Source organism: Trichechus manatus, unplaced genomic scaffold (genome assembly GCF_000243295.1).
Source record: "Trichechus manatus latirostris isolate Lorelei unplaced genomic scaffold, TriManLat1.0 scaffold00041, whole genome shotgun sequence".
NCBI lineage: Eukaryota > Metazoa > Chordata > Mammalia > Sirenia > Trichechidae > Trichechus > Trichechus manatus.
In genome coordinates this window covers 7,018,949-7,036,608 of record NW_004443977.1, presented here as the reverse complement: position 1 = coordinate 7,036,608, position 17,660 = coordinate 7,018,949, and the positions used below count along the sequence as shown (strand labels likewise).

The 17,660-nt window shown below is 43.2% G+C and overlaps 1 protein-coding gene across 1 annotated transcript in view; it reads left to right on the top strand.

Annotated features, from left to right (window-relative positions):
• Positions 1 to 4,258: 4,258 nt before the first annotated feature.
• The window catches only part of MREG (melanoregulin), an 80,047-nt gene continuing 66,645 nt past the window's right edge, over positions 4,259 to 17,660 (top strand). Inside the window, exon 1 of the mRNA XM_004376294.3 lies at positions 4,259 to 4,353. Coding sequence (XP_004376351.1) covers positions 4,259 to 4,353 — 95 coding nt within the window. The remainder of the gene's footprint in view (positions 4,354 to 17,660) is intronic.

Below are 17,660 nucleotides of genomic sequence, written 5' to 3'. Positions count from 1 at the left end.
TGCTTATACACCACAAGGGCATATGTGTGTGTCCAGGAAAAGGTTTGTATCCCATTGACAATAATGGTTACCCTAGAAAGTAGATGAGGATTTGGACATGTTATCAGGAGGGATCAGTCCCTGGAGAAGGATATCATGCTTGGTAAAGTGGAGGGTCATCAAAAAAGAGGATAGTGATCATAGGGAACTTTAAACTTAACTATAATATTTCAATTTTTCAGAGGCATGTATTTCATTTATAAGTTTTAAAACAAAATTAATTTAAAAAGAAAAATAATAATGGTTATAGTAGGTAAACACTAGGATGTGATCCTTAGTAAAGCAGGACATTAACTTCTTGACCAAGTTTGTTAAATAGACATGGTTCTATGGCTTTCTAGAAATATCCCACCTGAAACAGACCACATAAAAGATACATGCACACTGTCGAGATACAAATGTGAAAAGCAATATCCTCATATACAAGCCTGGTAGTACTGGAACTGACATTTTGCCCAACAGGCCTCTATTATTTGGGTTTGGTCAATAGTCTTGAATTCTTATATTTATATAGTGCTTTATAGTTTTCAAACGATTTCATTTGACTCTCACAAACAATGCCTTGCAGGTAGGGCAGGACTCATCATCTCCATTTCACAGACTGCAAAATTGAGGCTCAGAAAAATTAAGGGACTTGTCTAAGATCAAAGTTAGTAAAGGGCCTGAGCACCTGTGTGTTTCCAGGAGCTGGATGCTTTCTTTAATTTCTCCATTCTCCACAAATTCAACCTTCAATAGTTAATAGCAGCTGTCACACCCTAGATTTCATCTTCTTGGTGGCTGAGTTCACATTTTGGCAGTCCCCTCTAACCATTTTCTACTTGAGCCCAGGTGGATTGACTCAAAATCCACAATCCAATTTTAGAACAGAGTCCAGAGACCAAGGGGGATTTTCCAGCCAGTCGGAAGTGTGTTATCAACAACAATGCTCAGACTCCATCCTGGCACCAGTGGCAAGTGATGAAGAACATGGTGCTGGGCTTGATACCAAAGTCCTGTGCTGCCTGGTGACGACTGGTACTCTGTCATGTCCTGTTAACTTTTCATGATGGGTCCATATTCTGTCTCCCCAGCTAAATCAGAGTCCTCACGGACCTTCTCTTATCGTTCCTTATTCCTCAATAGCCTCTCCATAAATAAGCACATGAGAAGTCCCTACAGCCTCACACTGTAGCCACAACAGGACAAACCTACGTGCAGCAGCACACTTTTAAAATGAATACAGCACCCATGAGAAGTGTCCATGAGAACTGACACTTCTGGAAATAAACTCCTGCTCTTCACTCTCCCCCACCCCCCAAGCTGCCCCTCCCACACTCTTCTTCTTAATCAATGGCAAGCCAATCTTCACAGCTTGTAAGCCCCAAACCTTGGTTTCACATCTCTTTCACACCCTTCTTCTAATCCCTTAGCAAATTCTGTTGGCTCTACTTTGAAGCAAGGATGGCAAGACTTCGTCTCACAAACTCTGGACATGTTATCAGGAGCGATCAGTCCCTGGAGAAGGATATCATGCTCGGTAAAGTGGAGGGTCAGCAAAAAAGAGTTAGACGCTCAACAAGATGGACTGACACAGTGGCTGCAACAATGGGCTCAGGCATAACAACGATGTTGAGGATGGCACAGGACCGGGCAGTGTTTCGTTCTGTTGTACATAGGGTCGCTATGAGTCGGAACTGACTCGACAGCACCTAACGACAACAACAAACCTTCAAATTCCCCCCAGCATCCAACCATTCCTTCCACCTCTACACTATTACCCTGATTCAAACCACTGTTATCTGACACCTGCATTATTAGAATGGCTTCTGTATGAGTCTCCCTAAAACAGCCCTTGATATCCATCCAATCTCTTCTCAAGACAGCAGTCAGTGGATCCTACCACCACCCTGGCCAGACCATGTGATCCCTCTGTTCAAAACCTCCAGTGGTTTCCTTATCAAATGTGGAGAAAAATCCAGAGTCCTTGCAATGGCCTATATGGTCCCACAGTCCATCATCTCCTACTACTCTCCCTGGTCCACTCATCTCCCTTTTATAAGTACCCTACAGTTTCTTCTCTCTCCTCTGGGGTTTTGCACATAGTCCTCACTCTGCCTGAAATACTCCCCCTTACCCCCCACCTATATTATGGCTAACTTGCTTATCTCCTTCAAGTTTTTGCTTAAATATCACCATATCAAAAAGATCTTCTCTAACCACCTGATTTAAAACTGCAGGTACTCCCATCCCCCGCCACATAACTCCCTAGTACTTCCTATCCCCTTCCCTGATTTATTTTTCTCCATAGTACCAATTACCTTCTAACATAGTAAATAATGTACTTGTGTAGTTTACTATCTGATTCCCCCCACTAGAATGTTTGCTCCATGAGAGGAGGGATTTTCGTTTTGTTCACTGCTATATCCCCAGCTCCTGGAACACTTCTGGCACATAACAGACACTCAATAAGTATTTCTTGGAAAAATCAGATAGGCAAAGATAAAAAGTTAGATTGCAACATGTATTGGTGGGAGGTGTAGGGAAATAGATCCTTTCATAGGTTGAAGGTCTTAATATAAATTGGGATGATCTCTTCGGAGAGCAATTTTCAGCTGCAAACCAAAAGATTGGCAGTTCAAACCCACTCAGTTGCTCCGAGGAAGACAGGCCTGGCAAACTGCTTCCATAAAGATTACAGCCAAGAAAACCCTATGGAACAGTTCTACTCTGTAACACGTGGGTTTGGCATGGGTCAGGGGCTGACTCGATGGCAGCCAACGACAGTCAAAATTTTAAAGGCATTTTACCTATGACCCAGCACTTAAATTTCCAAACATTTACTCAGTAGGTATATTTGCAGATGTGTCCAAGTACACAGGCTCATGGAAGTTCACTGTAACATTATTTTAACACCAAAGGCTAAAAGTAACCTAAATGTCCCGTGACCCTATACGACAGAGTAGAACTGTTCCATACAGTTTCCAAGGAGCGCCTTGTGGATTAGAACTGCTGATCTTTTGGTTAGCAGCCATAGCTTTTAATCACTACGCCCCCAGGGTTTCCAAGTAAGCGTCCATCAGTAGGGGTCTGGTTAAATAACATATAAGAATCCGTACCACTGAAGAGGCAAACAGCGAGCTCAGCTGCTAACCCTAAGGTTGGATGTTCGAGTCCACTCAGAGGTGCACTGGAAGAAAGGCCTGGCAATCTACTTCTGAAAAATTAGCCATTGAAAACCTTATGGTGCACAGTTCTATTGTGACACACATGAGGTCACCATGAGTCTGAGTTGTAACTTCACAGCACCTGGTGGCTGGTGGTTAAAACGATAGAGGAAGATATACATGTGCTCATATGGGACAGTCTCCATGATACTAAGTGAGACAAGGCAGATTAAAAAAAAAAAAAAGATGTAGAAGATGCCACTGTTGGAGTAAAAAAAGAGGAATATGTGTACATACAATTACCATTTGTACAAGCATAGAATAGCTCCGGAAAATCACAAGAAACTAGCCATAGTGGTTGCCTTTTTTTTGAAAACTCAAGGACTGGGAGGATTGAAAGCAATTTTTTTTTTTTAAGCTTTGTGCATACATTACTTAAAAAAAATACGACTATACTACGATAATCCATACTCTTTTGCTAGTTTTATACTCTGTGGGGCTGACAAAAACATAACCCAAACTCTGCTTTGAAGGCGTGAGGGGGAGGGAAGGGGGCCTTATATTGCCTCGGGGAGTGAAGCCAATAAAACGTAAGAATAGGCTCAGCCCAACCTCGTGCTCTGTGACTCCACGGCTTCCCCCTTCCCTTCCCCTCTTCAGCTCCGTCGCGCGGGGCCTGTTGGTGCGCTCGGATTTTGCCGTCTCTGTGGAGTCTCTGCTTCCTTCTTAGAGGGCAGCAGCGAGCGTCCCGGGGACGCATGCGCCCCGATTTGCGCCCGGGGAATTAAAAAGGGGAAAAAAAAAAAAAAGCCCCAACAAAACAAACGCCCCAAACAAAACCTAAGTGCGGAAAGGCGCGCGGCCCCACAGAACCCGGGCCTGGAGGCCCTCCCTCCCTCGCCCCGTCCCGGCCGCGGCCGCAGAGTGATGCCCGCCGACCGGTCCGCGACGCCCCCGCCGCGACTGTTCCCGCGCCTGGACGCTGGCCGGCTGGCCGCGCCCCAGCCACGGTCGTTCGCTGCAGCGGCTTTCTTGGAATCTCCCGGCGGCGGCAGCGGGGGACCTCGCTCTCCATGGGGTTGAGGGACTGGCTGAGGACCGTGTGCTGTTGCTGCCGGTGTAAGTGCCTGGAGGAGCCTGCCCTGCCGGAGAAGGAGCCTCTGGTCAGGTGGGTGCGCGGCCCTAGCCGGGATCTGGGGTTACCTGGCCGCAGCCGGGCGTCACGGAGTGTGGATACCTGTGTGCTTGTCCCAGTTGGGGAGGTGGCTTGATTTAGGGTCCCACTTAGGCGCAGACTAAGCCCCTTAGTCCTCTACGGGATATTCCCTTTCCTTGGGTTTATTTATCTTCTAAGGATAAGATTTTTGCCCCAAAGCACAAATCCTCGAAGGCGCCTGAGACCCAGGTGGATGCCTGTGGAAAGTGCCAAGAGTTTGGGTGCATTACTTGGGCAGGGGAGGTACCTGAAAGAAGTACCTTAAGCTCCGATTAAATCCAGCTGTGACTGTATGCTTGATACGTGTATTTCAGTGAAAATATGCAACTGGGAATTTTTATTTCACTCCGCAAAGAAACTGGCTACTTAGTCATTTAGTTTATTACCAAAAGAAGACAACTTCAGTGACTGAGCACAAATCGGTATTTTTCACAGCATGTATTTTTTATCAAGGAACACCGTTTTCACTCGGATATTGAGATTACTGGTTAAGCTATGAGGTGTTAGGAAATTTAATACTCATTAGCAATGTGCTAGGTGACTGTGAAGAAATCCTGCAGCACAGTTTGATTCAGGGCTGTGATTTTAAGCAATTTATTTTATATCTTGACTTTGCTGGAATTAGGATTCCGCTAGGTCATGCCTTGCAGGTAGCTGTGACAAAATAGAATATTTATAATGAAATTAGCAAACATATATAAGGCTGAACTCCAGGGTTATGTGAGCAAATATTGAAGCCAGTGTTTCTTGTTTTGTGAACTGTACAACTAAATATGAATCTTTAAATAATGGTTTACCTTTCCTGACTGTATCAAGTACAAACACTTCGTTTGACTTTTGAGATCTTACATAACCCCTTCCTGCCTGTCCACTCTTATTTTCCAGTACGTTAAACAACGTGAACTCCTTAATTTAATCAGATGGTCATCGTTTCTGCTGTAAGAACAATCCACTTCTTATTCCCTCCCTGCTTGCCTCGACTAGTGACCTTTATCCTTCCTACCCCTTCCTAAATGCTGTTCTTCAAGGCCCCCTCATGCAGTCTTCTTTGATTACTTTGTCCTTACCCATCTCTCTCCTATGACTTAGGACTTATCATCTGACTCTCACTATTTAATAAACATACATATATGTAAACATATGTGCCATGTATATTTTATATAAACACACAATACACAATGTTTTTGTCTACTCTTTCTGATGGCGTTCCCACTTTGGTTATTAGCTTATTATGGGCAGGCATAAACCAAGTAATCTACCTTAGTCTTAAAAGTAGTGAGTAACAACCTAGAATTTCATGCTTGGGTTATAGACTGAACTTGTCAGCGCTCTTAGTAACATGAAATACAGCCTTCAGTTTGTTCTCATCCTTAGAGCCTCGGGTAGTTGCGATTTTCTGTCTGGGACTGCTATTGCAGTTAATAGTTCTGGTTGTTTTGCCTTGACTTGCATCCCCATGTCATTGAATTTTGCAAGTGATTTTAAGAAGACAAGGTCAGTTGGGGCAGAATAGCATAGTGCTCGTGAGTCAGGTTCCTTGGGGTTAAATTAAATCCCAACTGGCGGCTTGGCACAACTTATTAAACTTATTTGTGCCTCAATTTCCCCATCTGTCAAATGGGAATGTTAATAGTACATACCTGAAAGGGTTTGCAGTGAAGAAATAAATGAGCTAATACCTGTAAAGTGTCTGACACATAGTAAACCCTCAATAAATTTTAGTTACTATTATTGTTATTCCTTTGAGCGTGTGAATATGAGTGGACTGGTTTTGTGTGATTTAGTGTCATTCTGGCATCATTTCAATATAACAATATTTGGGAAGAGCAGCTTCTTCGTGGCCATGTGGAGGAGTGGTATGTGTGTGTAGTTTGGGGTGCCTGCATGTTTTTTTTACTGAAGTCATCTGACGGTCTGATTTGAAATCTTTTTTTAATTCTTTTAAGTGTGAAATTTAATGGTTTGAGTATATTTACAAAGTTGTGCAACCAATGCTGTCAAGTTGATTCTCACTCATAGTGACCCTACACTTCTAAACTAGGGTAAATAATGATCAAAACAACAACAAATACCATTATGGATTGAGGACAGGATAGATAGTAAGGCAAATGGATTGTTTTGGAATGGCTAGATCATTGATCGTTTGTCTATAAAATAGTGAATGAGTTTTTGGTTCAAGATTTCATGATACTAGTTAAAAGAAACATTTGAAAGTATATATTAGTTTCCCAGGTCTGCTGTAACAAATCAGCACAAACATGGTGGCTTAAAACAAAAGATATTTATTCCCTCACAGTTATGGACACCGTAAGTCCAAAATCAAAGTGTTGGCTAGGCCCCACTCCCTCTGAAGACTCTAGGGGAGAATCCTTTCTTACGTCTTCCAGCTATATGTATATATCTGTATACTTATATATAGATATATACATATATATAGAGAGAGAGGAGAGAGAGAGGGGAGGGAGAGGGAGGGAGAGACAAATTGATTTATATCAAAGAAATGGCTCACATGGTTGTAGAGGCTAGAAAGTCCCAAGTCCGTGGGTCAGGCTGGAGGCTTCTCCTAACTCATGTAGCTGCGGGGGCTGGTGAACCCAAAGATTGGCAGGTTACCTGCTAGCTCAAGTCCCAAGAACCAGAGGTCAGATGAACAGGAGCTAGCTGCAGGATCCAGAGCAAGCAAAAGCCCACAAGCCTTTCCAGAAGTCCACCTATGTTGGATGCAGGTCATACCCCCAAGAAAACTCCCTTTCAACTGATTGCCTACTCACAGCTGATCCCATCATGGAGGTGATGACATTATCATATGACTGCCAAACGGCATCATAACTGCCAAACCACTGAGAATCATGGTCTAGCCAAGTTGACACACAACCTTAATGATCACTGCCCACCCCTTGTCAACTTGGCACCTGCACACATCTCCTTAAACCATATAATCTCTGAATAAAGACAATTATGAAGTCATACTTGCACCTAACATGATGCAACTAACATGCACAGAACCGAAAATGCATTAGCCCTGTTTACATCTTATATTTTATAAATGAAGAAAACAAAAATGTTTAATGCACACACACAAGGAAGAAATAATTACAGTCCTCGTTTCTGCGACTGGTCATGTGGTTGTAACAAGTACTAAGAACTACCTTCTTCCACCACCCATTCTGTATTCCCTTTGCCCTCAGCAAGCACCTTGGCAGGTCATGGTTCTTTGCCTAGTGGGGTGACCCAAACCTTCATTCCTGAAGGGTTTGGGCCATTAGTAGTCATGTCGGAATTGGGTTGCTGTAGTTGTAGTGACTTTAATCATAGGGCGTGGTAGTACTAAGAGACGCCCTAAGGAATCTCTTGTGCTGCAGACATATTCTTCTTTACCTACATTATGTAATATCAATCCGATTTCCTCTTGGTAATCAGGATCAATCACATCAGCCGATACAGTAAGTCCCTTCTTTGCCTGTTGATCCAGAGGCATAAGGAGCTCAAAGTGGCCAGGTGGCATTCTTAACTTCCAGTTCAGGGGATCAGTGATGTGTCTCCAGGTGGGAGCATTCCTCCCTTTGGAACCAAGACCTCTAGACCTGCAGAGCATAGTGTTGTGAGGACAGGAAACAAAATTTTTGCTGGTGGGTGACTAGGGGTAGTAGTGAGTTATGCCACTCCCATTTCTAGCCCTTAATTCCTGGACCCCTGAATCCTGGCTATGGGAGAAAAAGCACCATATATTGGACACTGGTTTAGAGCATATACAGCTTCCTGGAGAACACTGCCCCAACCCTGCAAGGTATTGCTACCTCGCTGGCACCGTAATTCCATCCTTCTGTCAAGCCAGCTGCTTCAGGATGATTGGGAACATGGTAAGACCAGTGAATTCCATGTACTGGGCCCATTGCCGCACTTCATTTACTGTGAAGTGAATCCCTTGATCTGAGGCGATGCTGTGTGGGATACCATGACAGTGGATAAGGCATTCTGTAAGTCCATGGATAGTAGTTTTGGTAGAAGCATTGTGTGTAGGGAAGGCAAATCCGTATCCAGAGTCAGTGTCTATTTCCAGTAAGAACAAAATGCTGCCCTTTCCATGATGGAAGCAGTCCAGTGTAATCAACCTGCCAACAGGTTGCTGGCTGGATCGCCTTGAGGAATGGTGCCATATCAGGGACTCAGCGTTGGTCTCTGCTATTAGCATATTGGGTACTTGGCAGTGGCCAAGTTGGCCTTGGTGAGTGGAAGTCCATGTTGCTAAGCCCATGCATAAGCTCCATCCCTGCCACCGTGGCCACTTTGTTCATGAGCCTATTGGGCAATGATGGGAGTGGCTTGGGAAAGAGGACTGATTTCCACAGAACGCATCATCCTGTCCACTTGATGGTTAAAATCCTCCTCTGCTGAGGTCATCCTTTGGTGAGCATCCACATGAGACACAAATATCTACACTTCTGTGGCCCTTTTAGACAGGTCTATTCATATACCTCTTCCCCATACCTACTTGTCTCCAATTTTCCAATCATGTTCTTTCCAAGTCCCTGACTATCCAGCGAAACCACTGGCCACAGCCCATAAGTCAGTATATAATTGCACATCTAACCATTTCTCCTTCCAAGCAAAGTGAACAACCAGGGGCAGTGCTTGAAGTTCTGGCCATTGGGAGGATTTCTCTTCACCACTGTCCTTCAGGGAAGTCCCAGAAAGGGGCAGTAGTGCTGCTGCTGTCCAGTTTCGAGTGGTGCCTGCATATCACACAGAACCATCTATTGACCAGGTATGAGTTTTCTCTTTCTCAGTTAACTGATCATAAGGAACTCCCCGTGAGGCCACAAGTACAGACTGGGAGATGGAAGGTAATGTGACAGGAGTGGAGACCATGGGCGTTTGGTCCACTTCCTCATGAAACTTACATGTGCCTTCAGGTCCTTCTCAGGCCTGATCTTGAATATACCATTTCCATTTAATGATGGAATGATTCTGTGTATGTCCGACTTTATGGCTCTGTAGTGAGACAACACTCAGTTCATGATGAGTAGCTCAGGCATTGTGGTGACTTGGTTGCCCGTGGTTAAGCGTTCAGCCTCTACTAAGGCCCAGTAACAAGCCAAAAGCTGTTTCTCAAAAGGAGAGTAGTTGTCTGCAGAGGATGGCAGGGCTTTGTTCCAAAATCCTAAGGTGATTCACCAACTGGGTCCTCCCAAAGACTCCAGACAGCATCTCTATCTGCCACTGACACTTCAAGCACCATTGGATCAGCCACATTATATGGCCCAAGTGGCAGAGTGGCTTGCATGGAAGCCTGAACCTGTTGCAGCGCCTTCTCTTGTTCTGGGCTACACTCAAAACTAGCAACTTTTTGAGTCACTTGATAAATAGGCCGGAGTAGCGCACCCAAATGAGGAATATATTGCCTCCAAAATTCACAGAGGCGCACTAGGCATTGTGCCTCCTTTTTAGTTGTGGGAGGGGCCAGATGCAGTAACATATCCTTCACTTTAGAAGAACTATCTTGACATGCCCCACACCACTGGACCCCTGGAAATTTCACAGAGGTGGAAGGCACCTGAATTTTTGTCGGATTAATTTCCCACCCTCTAGCACACAAATGTTTTACCAGTAAGTCCAGAGCCATTGACACTTCTTCCTTACTAGGTTCAATCAGCATGATGTCATCAATGTAATGGACCAGTTCGATGTCTTCTGGAAGAGAAAGGCGATCAAGGTCACTGCAAATTAAATTATGACATAGGGATGGAGAGTTGATATAGCCCTGAGATAAGACACTGAAAGTGTGTTGCTGGCCTTGCCAGCTGAAGGCAAACTGCTTCTGGTGTTTCTTTGAAACAGGTATGGAGAAAAAGGCATTAGCCAGATCAATGGCTGCATACCAGTTACCAGGAGATGTATTAATTTCCTCAAGCAATGAAATTACATATGGAACAGCAGCTGCAATTGGAGTCACCACCTAGTTAAGTTTTTGATAATCCACTATCATTTTCCAAGATCCGTGTGTTTTATACACAGGTCACATAGGCTAGGTGAATGAGGATGTGGTGGGAATCACCACCCCTGTATCCTTCAAGTCCCTAGTGGTGGCACTAATCTCTGCAGTCCCTCCAGGAATGCAGTATTGCTTTTGGTTTACTATTTTCCTAGGTAAGGGTAGTTCTAATGGTTTCCACTTGGCTTTTCTTACCATAATAGCCCTTACTCCACTTGTTAGGGATCTAATGTGAGGGTTCTGCTGGTTGCTGAGTGTATCTATTCCATTTGTGCATTCTGAAACTGGGAAAATCACTACAGGATGGGTTGGGGGTCCCACTGGGCCTACTGTGAGATGGTCATGAGCTAAGATTCCATTAATAACGTGACCTCCACACGCCCCCAGTCTGACTGGTGGCCCACAGTGATGTTTTGAGTCTCCTGGAATTAGTGTCAGTTCAGAGTCAGTATTCAGTAATCCCAGAAAAGTCTGATTATTTCCTTTTTCATAATCAACAGTCACTCTTGTAAAAGGTTGTAGGTCCCTTTGGGGAAGGCTGGGAGAAAGATTAACAGTATAAATTTTTAGCAGTGTAGTGGGCTCCTTCCTCAAGGGGAGCCGGCCTCCCCTTAATTCAAGGGGTTGTGGGGCTGTAAACTCGCTCAAGTCTGGGAATTTATTGAGGGGCCATGACTTTGTTCTGGTGATTTGAGTTAGACTGCTGTTCGCTTGACCTAGAATTCTTCCGCTTGTACAGATCAAGTAAATATTTGGTAGATTTCTTATTTCTTTCCTATGGACACCATGACTAAGTGGCCAATGCCATAAGTCCACATGAGTCAGACTATTCTGATTACTGCTTTGACTCCATTTTCTGTTATGGTAACCATGCTCACCTTATCCTTGTCAATTGACTGCTGCCACTTGACCCCCACCAACACGGGGTTCAATCAGCCCCATTGTAGTTAGGTGCCTTCATTCAATCATGGCAGTTCCCACTGTCAAATCTGACTTATATAAAATAGCAATCACAGGAGTCTTCAAGGATTCACAAATTCACAGTCTTCTCCCTTCACAAATTTGTTCCTCACAATTGTAGTAAAAGCTGTGTCCTCTGGCTACTCCATGTGTGGTTCTGTGGGTCTAACCTGATAAATCCACTCTAACATGGAATTTTTCCTAAGCTTTTGGTTACCTCCTTCTACAGTATACCAACGCAGGTCTGGTACCTCAGCTTGATTTAGGGTAGTCCACTGTGTAATCCATGCTTAAGTGACCCAATCAAATAAACTGTTAAATCCTTTCCTAACCTCTCAAGCTGAAACATTGGATGAAGAATCCGTGCTTAGTGAGCCCATATCAGTAATCAGACTGATCCATAATTATGTTCCTTGCACCATTATCCCACACCCTTAATAGCCATTCCCATACATAGTCCCCAGGTTTCTGTTTGTACGTATTAGATAAGTCAAGTAGTTCTTTTTGGAGTATAGCATTCCTCCTCCTGGGTCACAATTTGTACTTCACCTTTTGGGGCTCACTGGGACTTAAGTCTAGTTATAGTTCTAGAAGCCAGAATGGGTGGCGGGGATGTGGTTTGAGAATATTCAGCATTGTGCTGTAAGGCATCTGCCTCGGGTGTTACCCCAGGCAATGACTCAGACAAAGACTCTTCAGACACAGCTGGGTTAATCTCATCAGATGGGGGTGGAGGGGCTAATGGTTTTACTGGTGAGAGTGGCTTAGCAGACAAAGATGGAGTAATCTCTTCATATGGGAGTGAGAGGGCTGGTTCTGTTGGCAGGTGTGATTCAAAGGAATTTAGAGGCTCAGTGTCTCCAGCTTCCTGATTATCTGCCCATATGTCCCCATCCCAAGTTTCAGGATCCCATTTCTTCCTAATCAATGCCTTCACTTCAGCTCAGACACCACTCGAGGTTGGGAATTCATTGGGCATTGTAATTTATCCACTCTTACGATAAGACTCCGAGTTTTGTTTTTGGCAATATCAGCTCTGTTACTACAAAAAATAAAGCTTTCTTTCAAGGCACAAATGGAAACTTTGAGGTCTTTTATGTGGTGCTTGAGCTGTGACTCTGAAGCCCTGAGCTCATCTGTTTCTTTCACCACTTTGTCTAGCGACGGTAGGACCAACCAGCTTCCTTTTACTTCTCATTATGAGATAATTGTAGAAAGGTATCAAATGTGCAATCACTCAGAGCCTTGCCTCTCTCCAATATCTGATGTATTAGTGGTGATATTTTGTGTATTTGTGTTGTCAGCTGTGATGGTTAAGACCGTGTGTCATCTTGGCTGGGCCATGATTCTCAGTGTTTATATGTGATCACTCCCATGATGAGATCTGCTGTGAGTAGCCAGTCAGTTGAAAGGCAGTTTCCTTGGGCATGTGGCCTGCATCCAAGTATAAGTAGACGTTCTGGCTTTTTGCATGCTCTGGATCCTGTGGCTGCCTCCCGTTCATCTGACCTCCATTTCTTGGGACTTGAGCTATTAGCTTATCTGCCGATCTTGGGATTCGTCGATCTTCACAGCCTGTGAGTGGGAGCGCTGCTTTCTGACCTGCTGATCTTGGGTTCGCCAGCCCTGCAGCTACATAAGTCAGGAGAAGCTTTGTGGTCTTGCCTGCCAATCTTGGGATTCGTCGATCTTCACAGCCTGTGAACAAGAGCCCTGCTCTCTGACCTGCTAATCTTGGGTTCACCGGCCCCTACAGCTACATGAACCAGAAGAAGCCTCTGTCCTGATCCATGGATTGGGACATCCCAGCCTCTACAATCACATGAACCGTTTCCTTGATATAAATCTCTCTCTATATATAGTTATACGCTTTACTGGTTTTGCTTCTCTAGAGAACTCAGCCTAAGACACCAGCTCACGCCATAGATTAGCAGTGCCCTCTTTACTACCGGAAGCAGAGTTGTCAACATCTTTAAGACTAACTAGACTTGAGAACCAGTTTAGAAAACTCATCCTTACAATTTTGTTTCTCTAGAACCACTCTTGTTACCAAATATCTTAGGCTGGGTTCTCTAGAGAAGCAAAACCAGTGAAGTGTCTGTCTCTCGAGATACATATATATGTATCTCAAGAGAGAGATATATTTATATCAAGGAAATGGCTCATGCAGTTGTAGAGACAGGAAAGTCCCAAGTCCGCAGGTCAGGCTGGAAGCTTCTCCTGACTCACGTAGCTGCAGGGGCTAGCGAACCCAAAGATTGGCAGGTAAGCTGCTAGTTAAATTCCCAAGAATTGGAGATTAGAAAAACAGGAGCCAGCCACAGGATCTAGAGCGAGCAAAAGTCCATAGGCTTTGCCAGAAAGTCTGCCTATATTGGATGTAGGCCACACCTCGAAGGAAACTACTTTTCAACTGATTGGCTACTCATAGCTGATCCCATCATGGAGGTGATCACATTATCATATGACTGCCACACTACATCATAACTGCCAAACCACTGAGAATCATGGCCCAGCCCTCTTGACACAAAACCTTAAAGAGCACATCCTTCTTCCATGTATCTCTCCTCCTCTTTGATCTTGTGTCTCAAATCTCCCCCTATTTTTCTCTTATAAGGGTACTAATCATTGAATATAGAGCCCACCCTAAGTTGAGGATGATCTCGAGATCCTTAATATAATTATATGTGCCAAGATCTGTATGCAAATAAGGTCACATTCACAAATACCAGGGATTAGAACTTGGGCATATCTGTTGGGAGGGATGTCGTTCAACCCAGTACAGAGTACCTTTGGAAAAATGTTTGCGCTCAAAGCATTGGTTTTTATTTCATTTTTATAGAATGACTTTATTCTATCAGTAATAAAAGCATGTTCTAGCCAAATAAAAATCCACCAGAGCATTAATTGTGGCTGTCCTAGGGTAAAATCACCACAAAGTTATAGTAAAACAAGAAGAAAGATTTTATTCATCATATGTTCCAAGACACAAAAGTGGAAAATGGACAAGCGTACTGCCAGAGCTATGTCTGCATGAATCTGAGGAATGTTACAGAATCATCAGCATATATAGAAGTTACAAATGGGTAAAATCATTAAAAGCTTTACCTGTTCACAGATAGGCTAAAAACTGCTAAATCACTGTGATTCTACATTTTAATAATTGTTGGTACAAGTTTCAGTAAGGACAGTCAGGAGGGTCTTGATTGGGCCAGCAACTCTTACTATTTACTAAATGCTAAGGGGAGAAGATAAGAGTGGAAAATAGGTGGGTCTTACATGCTCTATCTAAGTGTCTTGTTTGTGTGAAACATTTCCTAAAAGATGTTTTCCAAGATTGTTTTTGCTATTGTTTTTTATTGCTCAAGACCCAGTTTGATGTGTCCTTGTTGCTCCAGCTGGGTCACATTTCTTATATGAATAGGCAGAAGATGTCAGTTTGTATTTCCTATGTTACTCCTTTTGATTGGAGATTGAAGATAACACATCGATGATCAAAAGCTGGACTTAGGTGGACTCCTAGATGGTGACCATGGCAGGCTCTTTAAACTCATGGTGCTGGTTTTCCACCAGATACCATCTGGTTCTTCACCAGGATCTTAAGTAGAGTGATGTTCCCATCAACTGTATTGCAGAACTGAGCAGAGTCAATGTACGTCAACATTTTAGCCTGAGCCTTTCATGTGTGTAAGACATAGGAGATAAGTTTTATTATGCCTGATACCCCACATATCTGTCAATACCCTATGTGTCTGTCAGTTTGTTGTACTGTGGTGGCTTGTGTGTTGCTGTGATGCTGGAAGCTATACCACCAGTATTTCAAATACCAGCAGTGTCACCCATAGTGGACAGGTTTCAGTGGAGCTTCCAGACTAAGACTAGGAAGAAGGACCTGGCAGTCTACTGCCTAAAAAAATTGGCCAGTGAAAACCTTATGAATAGCAGCTGAACGTTGTCCGACATAGTGCCAGAAGATGAGCCCCTCAGGTTGGAGCCACTCAAAATACGACTGCAGAAGAGCTGCCTCCTCAAAATAGAGTCAGTCTTAATGATGTGGATGGAGTAAAGCTTTCAAGGCCTTCATTTGCTAAGGTGGCAAGACTCAAAATGAGAAGAAACAGCGGCAAACGTCCATTAATAGTCAGAATATGGGATGTACGAAGTATGAATCTAGGAAAATTGGAAGTCATCAAAAATGAAGTGAACTGCATAAAGATCAATATCCTAGGTATTAGTGAGCCGAAATGGACTGGTATTGACCATTTTGATTCAGACAGTCATTTGGTCTACTATGCTAGGAATGACAAGTTGAAGAGGAATGGCATTGGATTCATCGTCAAAAAGAACATTTAGAGATCTATGCTGAAGTACAGCACTGTCAGTGATAGGATAATATCCATATGCCTATAAGGAAGAACAGTTAATACAAGTATTGTTCAAATTTCTGCACAACTACTGATGTCAAAGATGAAGAAATTGAAGATGTTTACCAATTTCTGCAGTCTGAAATTGATCAAACATGCAATCAAGATGCATTGATAATTATTGGTGCTTGAAATGTGAAAGTTGGAAATGAAGAAGAAAGATTGGTAGTTGGAAAACATGGCCTTGGTGATAGAAACGACGCCAGAGATTACATGATAGAATTTTGCAAGATCAACGAATTATTCATTGCAAATACCTTTTTTCAACTTAAACAGTGTCTATACACATGGACCTCGCCAGATGGAATACACAGGAGTTAAATTGACTGCATCTGTGGAAAGAGATGATGGAGAAGCTCAATATCATCAGTCAGAACAAGGCCAGGGGTTGACTGTGGAACAGACCATCAATTGCTCCTATGCAAGTTCAAGTTGAAGCTGAAGAAAATTAGAGCAAGTCCATGAGAGCCAAAGTACGACCTTGAGTATACTGTAGCTGAATTTAGAGAACAGCTCAAGAATATATTTGATGCATTGAACACTAATGACTTAAGACCAGATGAGTTGTGGAATGACATCAAGGACATCATACACACAGAAGCATAAGGTCATTAAAAAGAAGGGAAAGAAAGAAAAGACCAAAATTGATGTCAGGAGAGACTCTGAAACTTGCTCTTGAATGTAGAGTAGCTAAAGCAAAAGGAAGAAATGATGAAGTAAAAGAGCTAAACAGATGATTTCAAAGGGTGGCTCGAGAAGACAAAGCATTATAATGAAATGTGTAAAGACCTGGAGTTAGAAGACCAAAAGAGAAGAGCATGCTCAGCATTTCTCAAGTTGAAATAACTGAAGAAAGAATACAAGCTTCGAGTTACAATGTTGAAGGGTTCTATGGGCAAAATACCGAAAGCTGCAGTAAGCATCAAAAAAAGATGGAAGGAATACACAGAGAGTCACTGTACAAAAAAAAAAAAAAAAAACTGGTTGATGTTCAGCCTCTTCAGGAGGTAGCATAGCATCAAGAACCAGTGGTACTGAAGGAAGAAGTCCAAGCTGCACTGAAGACATTGGCAAAAAACAAGGCTCCAGGAATTGATGGAATACCAACTGAGATGTTTCAACAAACAGATTCAGCGCTGGAGGTGCTCACTGTCCTATATCAAGAAATCTGGAAGACCGCCCCCGGCCAACTGACTGGAAGAGACCCATATCTGTGCCCATCCCAAAGAAAGGTGATCCAACAGAATGTGGAAATTATTGAACAATATCATTAATATTACACAAAAGTAAAATTTTGCTGAAGATCATTCAAAAGCGGTTACAGCAGCACATTGACAGGGAATTTCCAGAAGTTCAAGCCAGATTCAGAAGAGGACATGGAATGAGGGATATCCTTGCTGATGTCAGATGGGTCTTGGCTGAAAGCAGGTAACACCAGAAAGTCGTTTACCTGTGTAGTATTGACTATGCAAAGGCATTTGACTGTGTGGATCATAACAAATTATGGAAGACATTGCAAAAAATGGGAATTCCAGAACACTTAATTCTGCTCTAGAGGAACCTGTACATAGACCAAGAGGCAGTCATTTGAACAGAACAAGGGGATACTGTGTATTTTAAAATCAGGAAAGGTATGCATCAGAGTTGTATCCTTTTACCATACTTATTCAAACTGTGTGCTGAACAGATAATCCGAGAAGATGAATTATATGAAGAAGAATGTGGCACCAGGATTGGAGGAAGACTCATTAACAACCTGTGATATGCAGATAATACAACCTTGCTTGCTGAAAGTGAAGAGAACTTGAAGCACTTACTGATGAAGATCAAAGACTGCAGCCGTCAGTATGGACTGCAACCCAACATAAAAAAAAAAAAAAAAA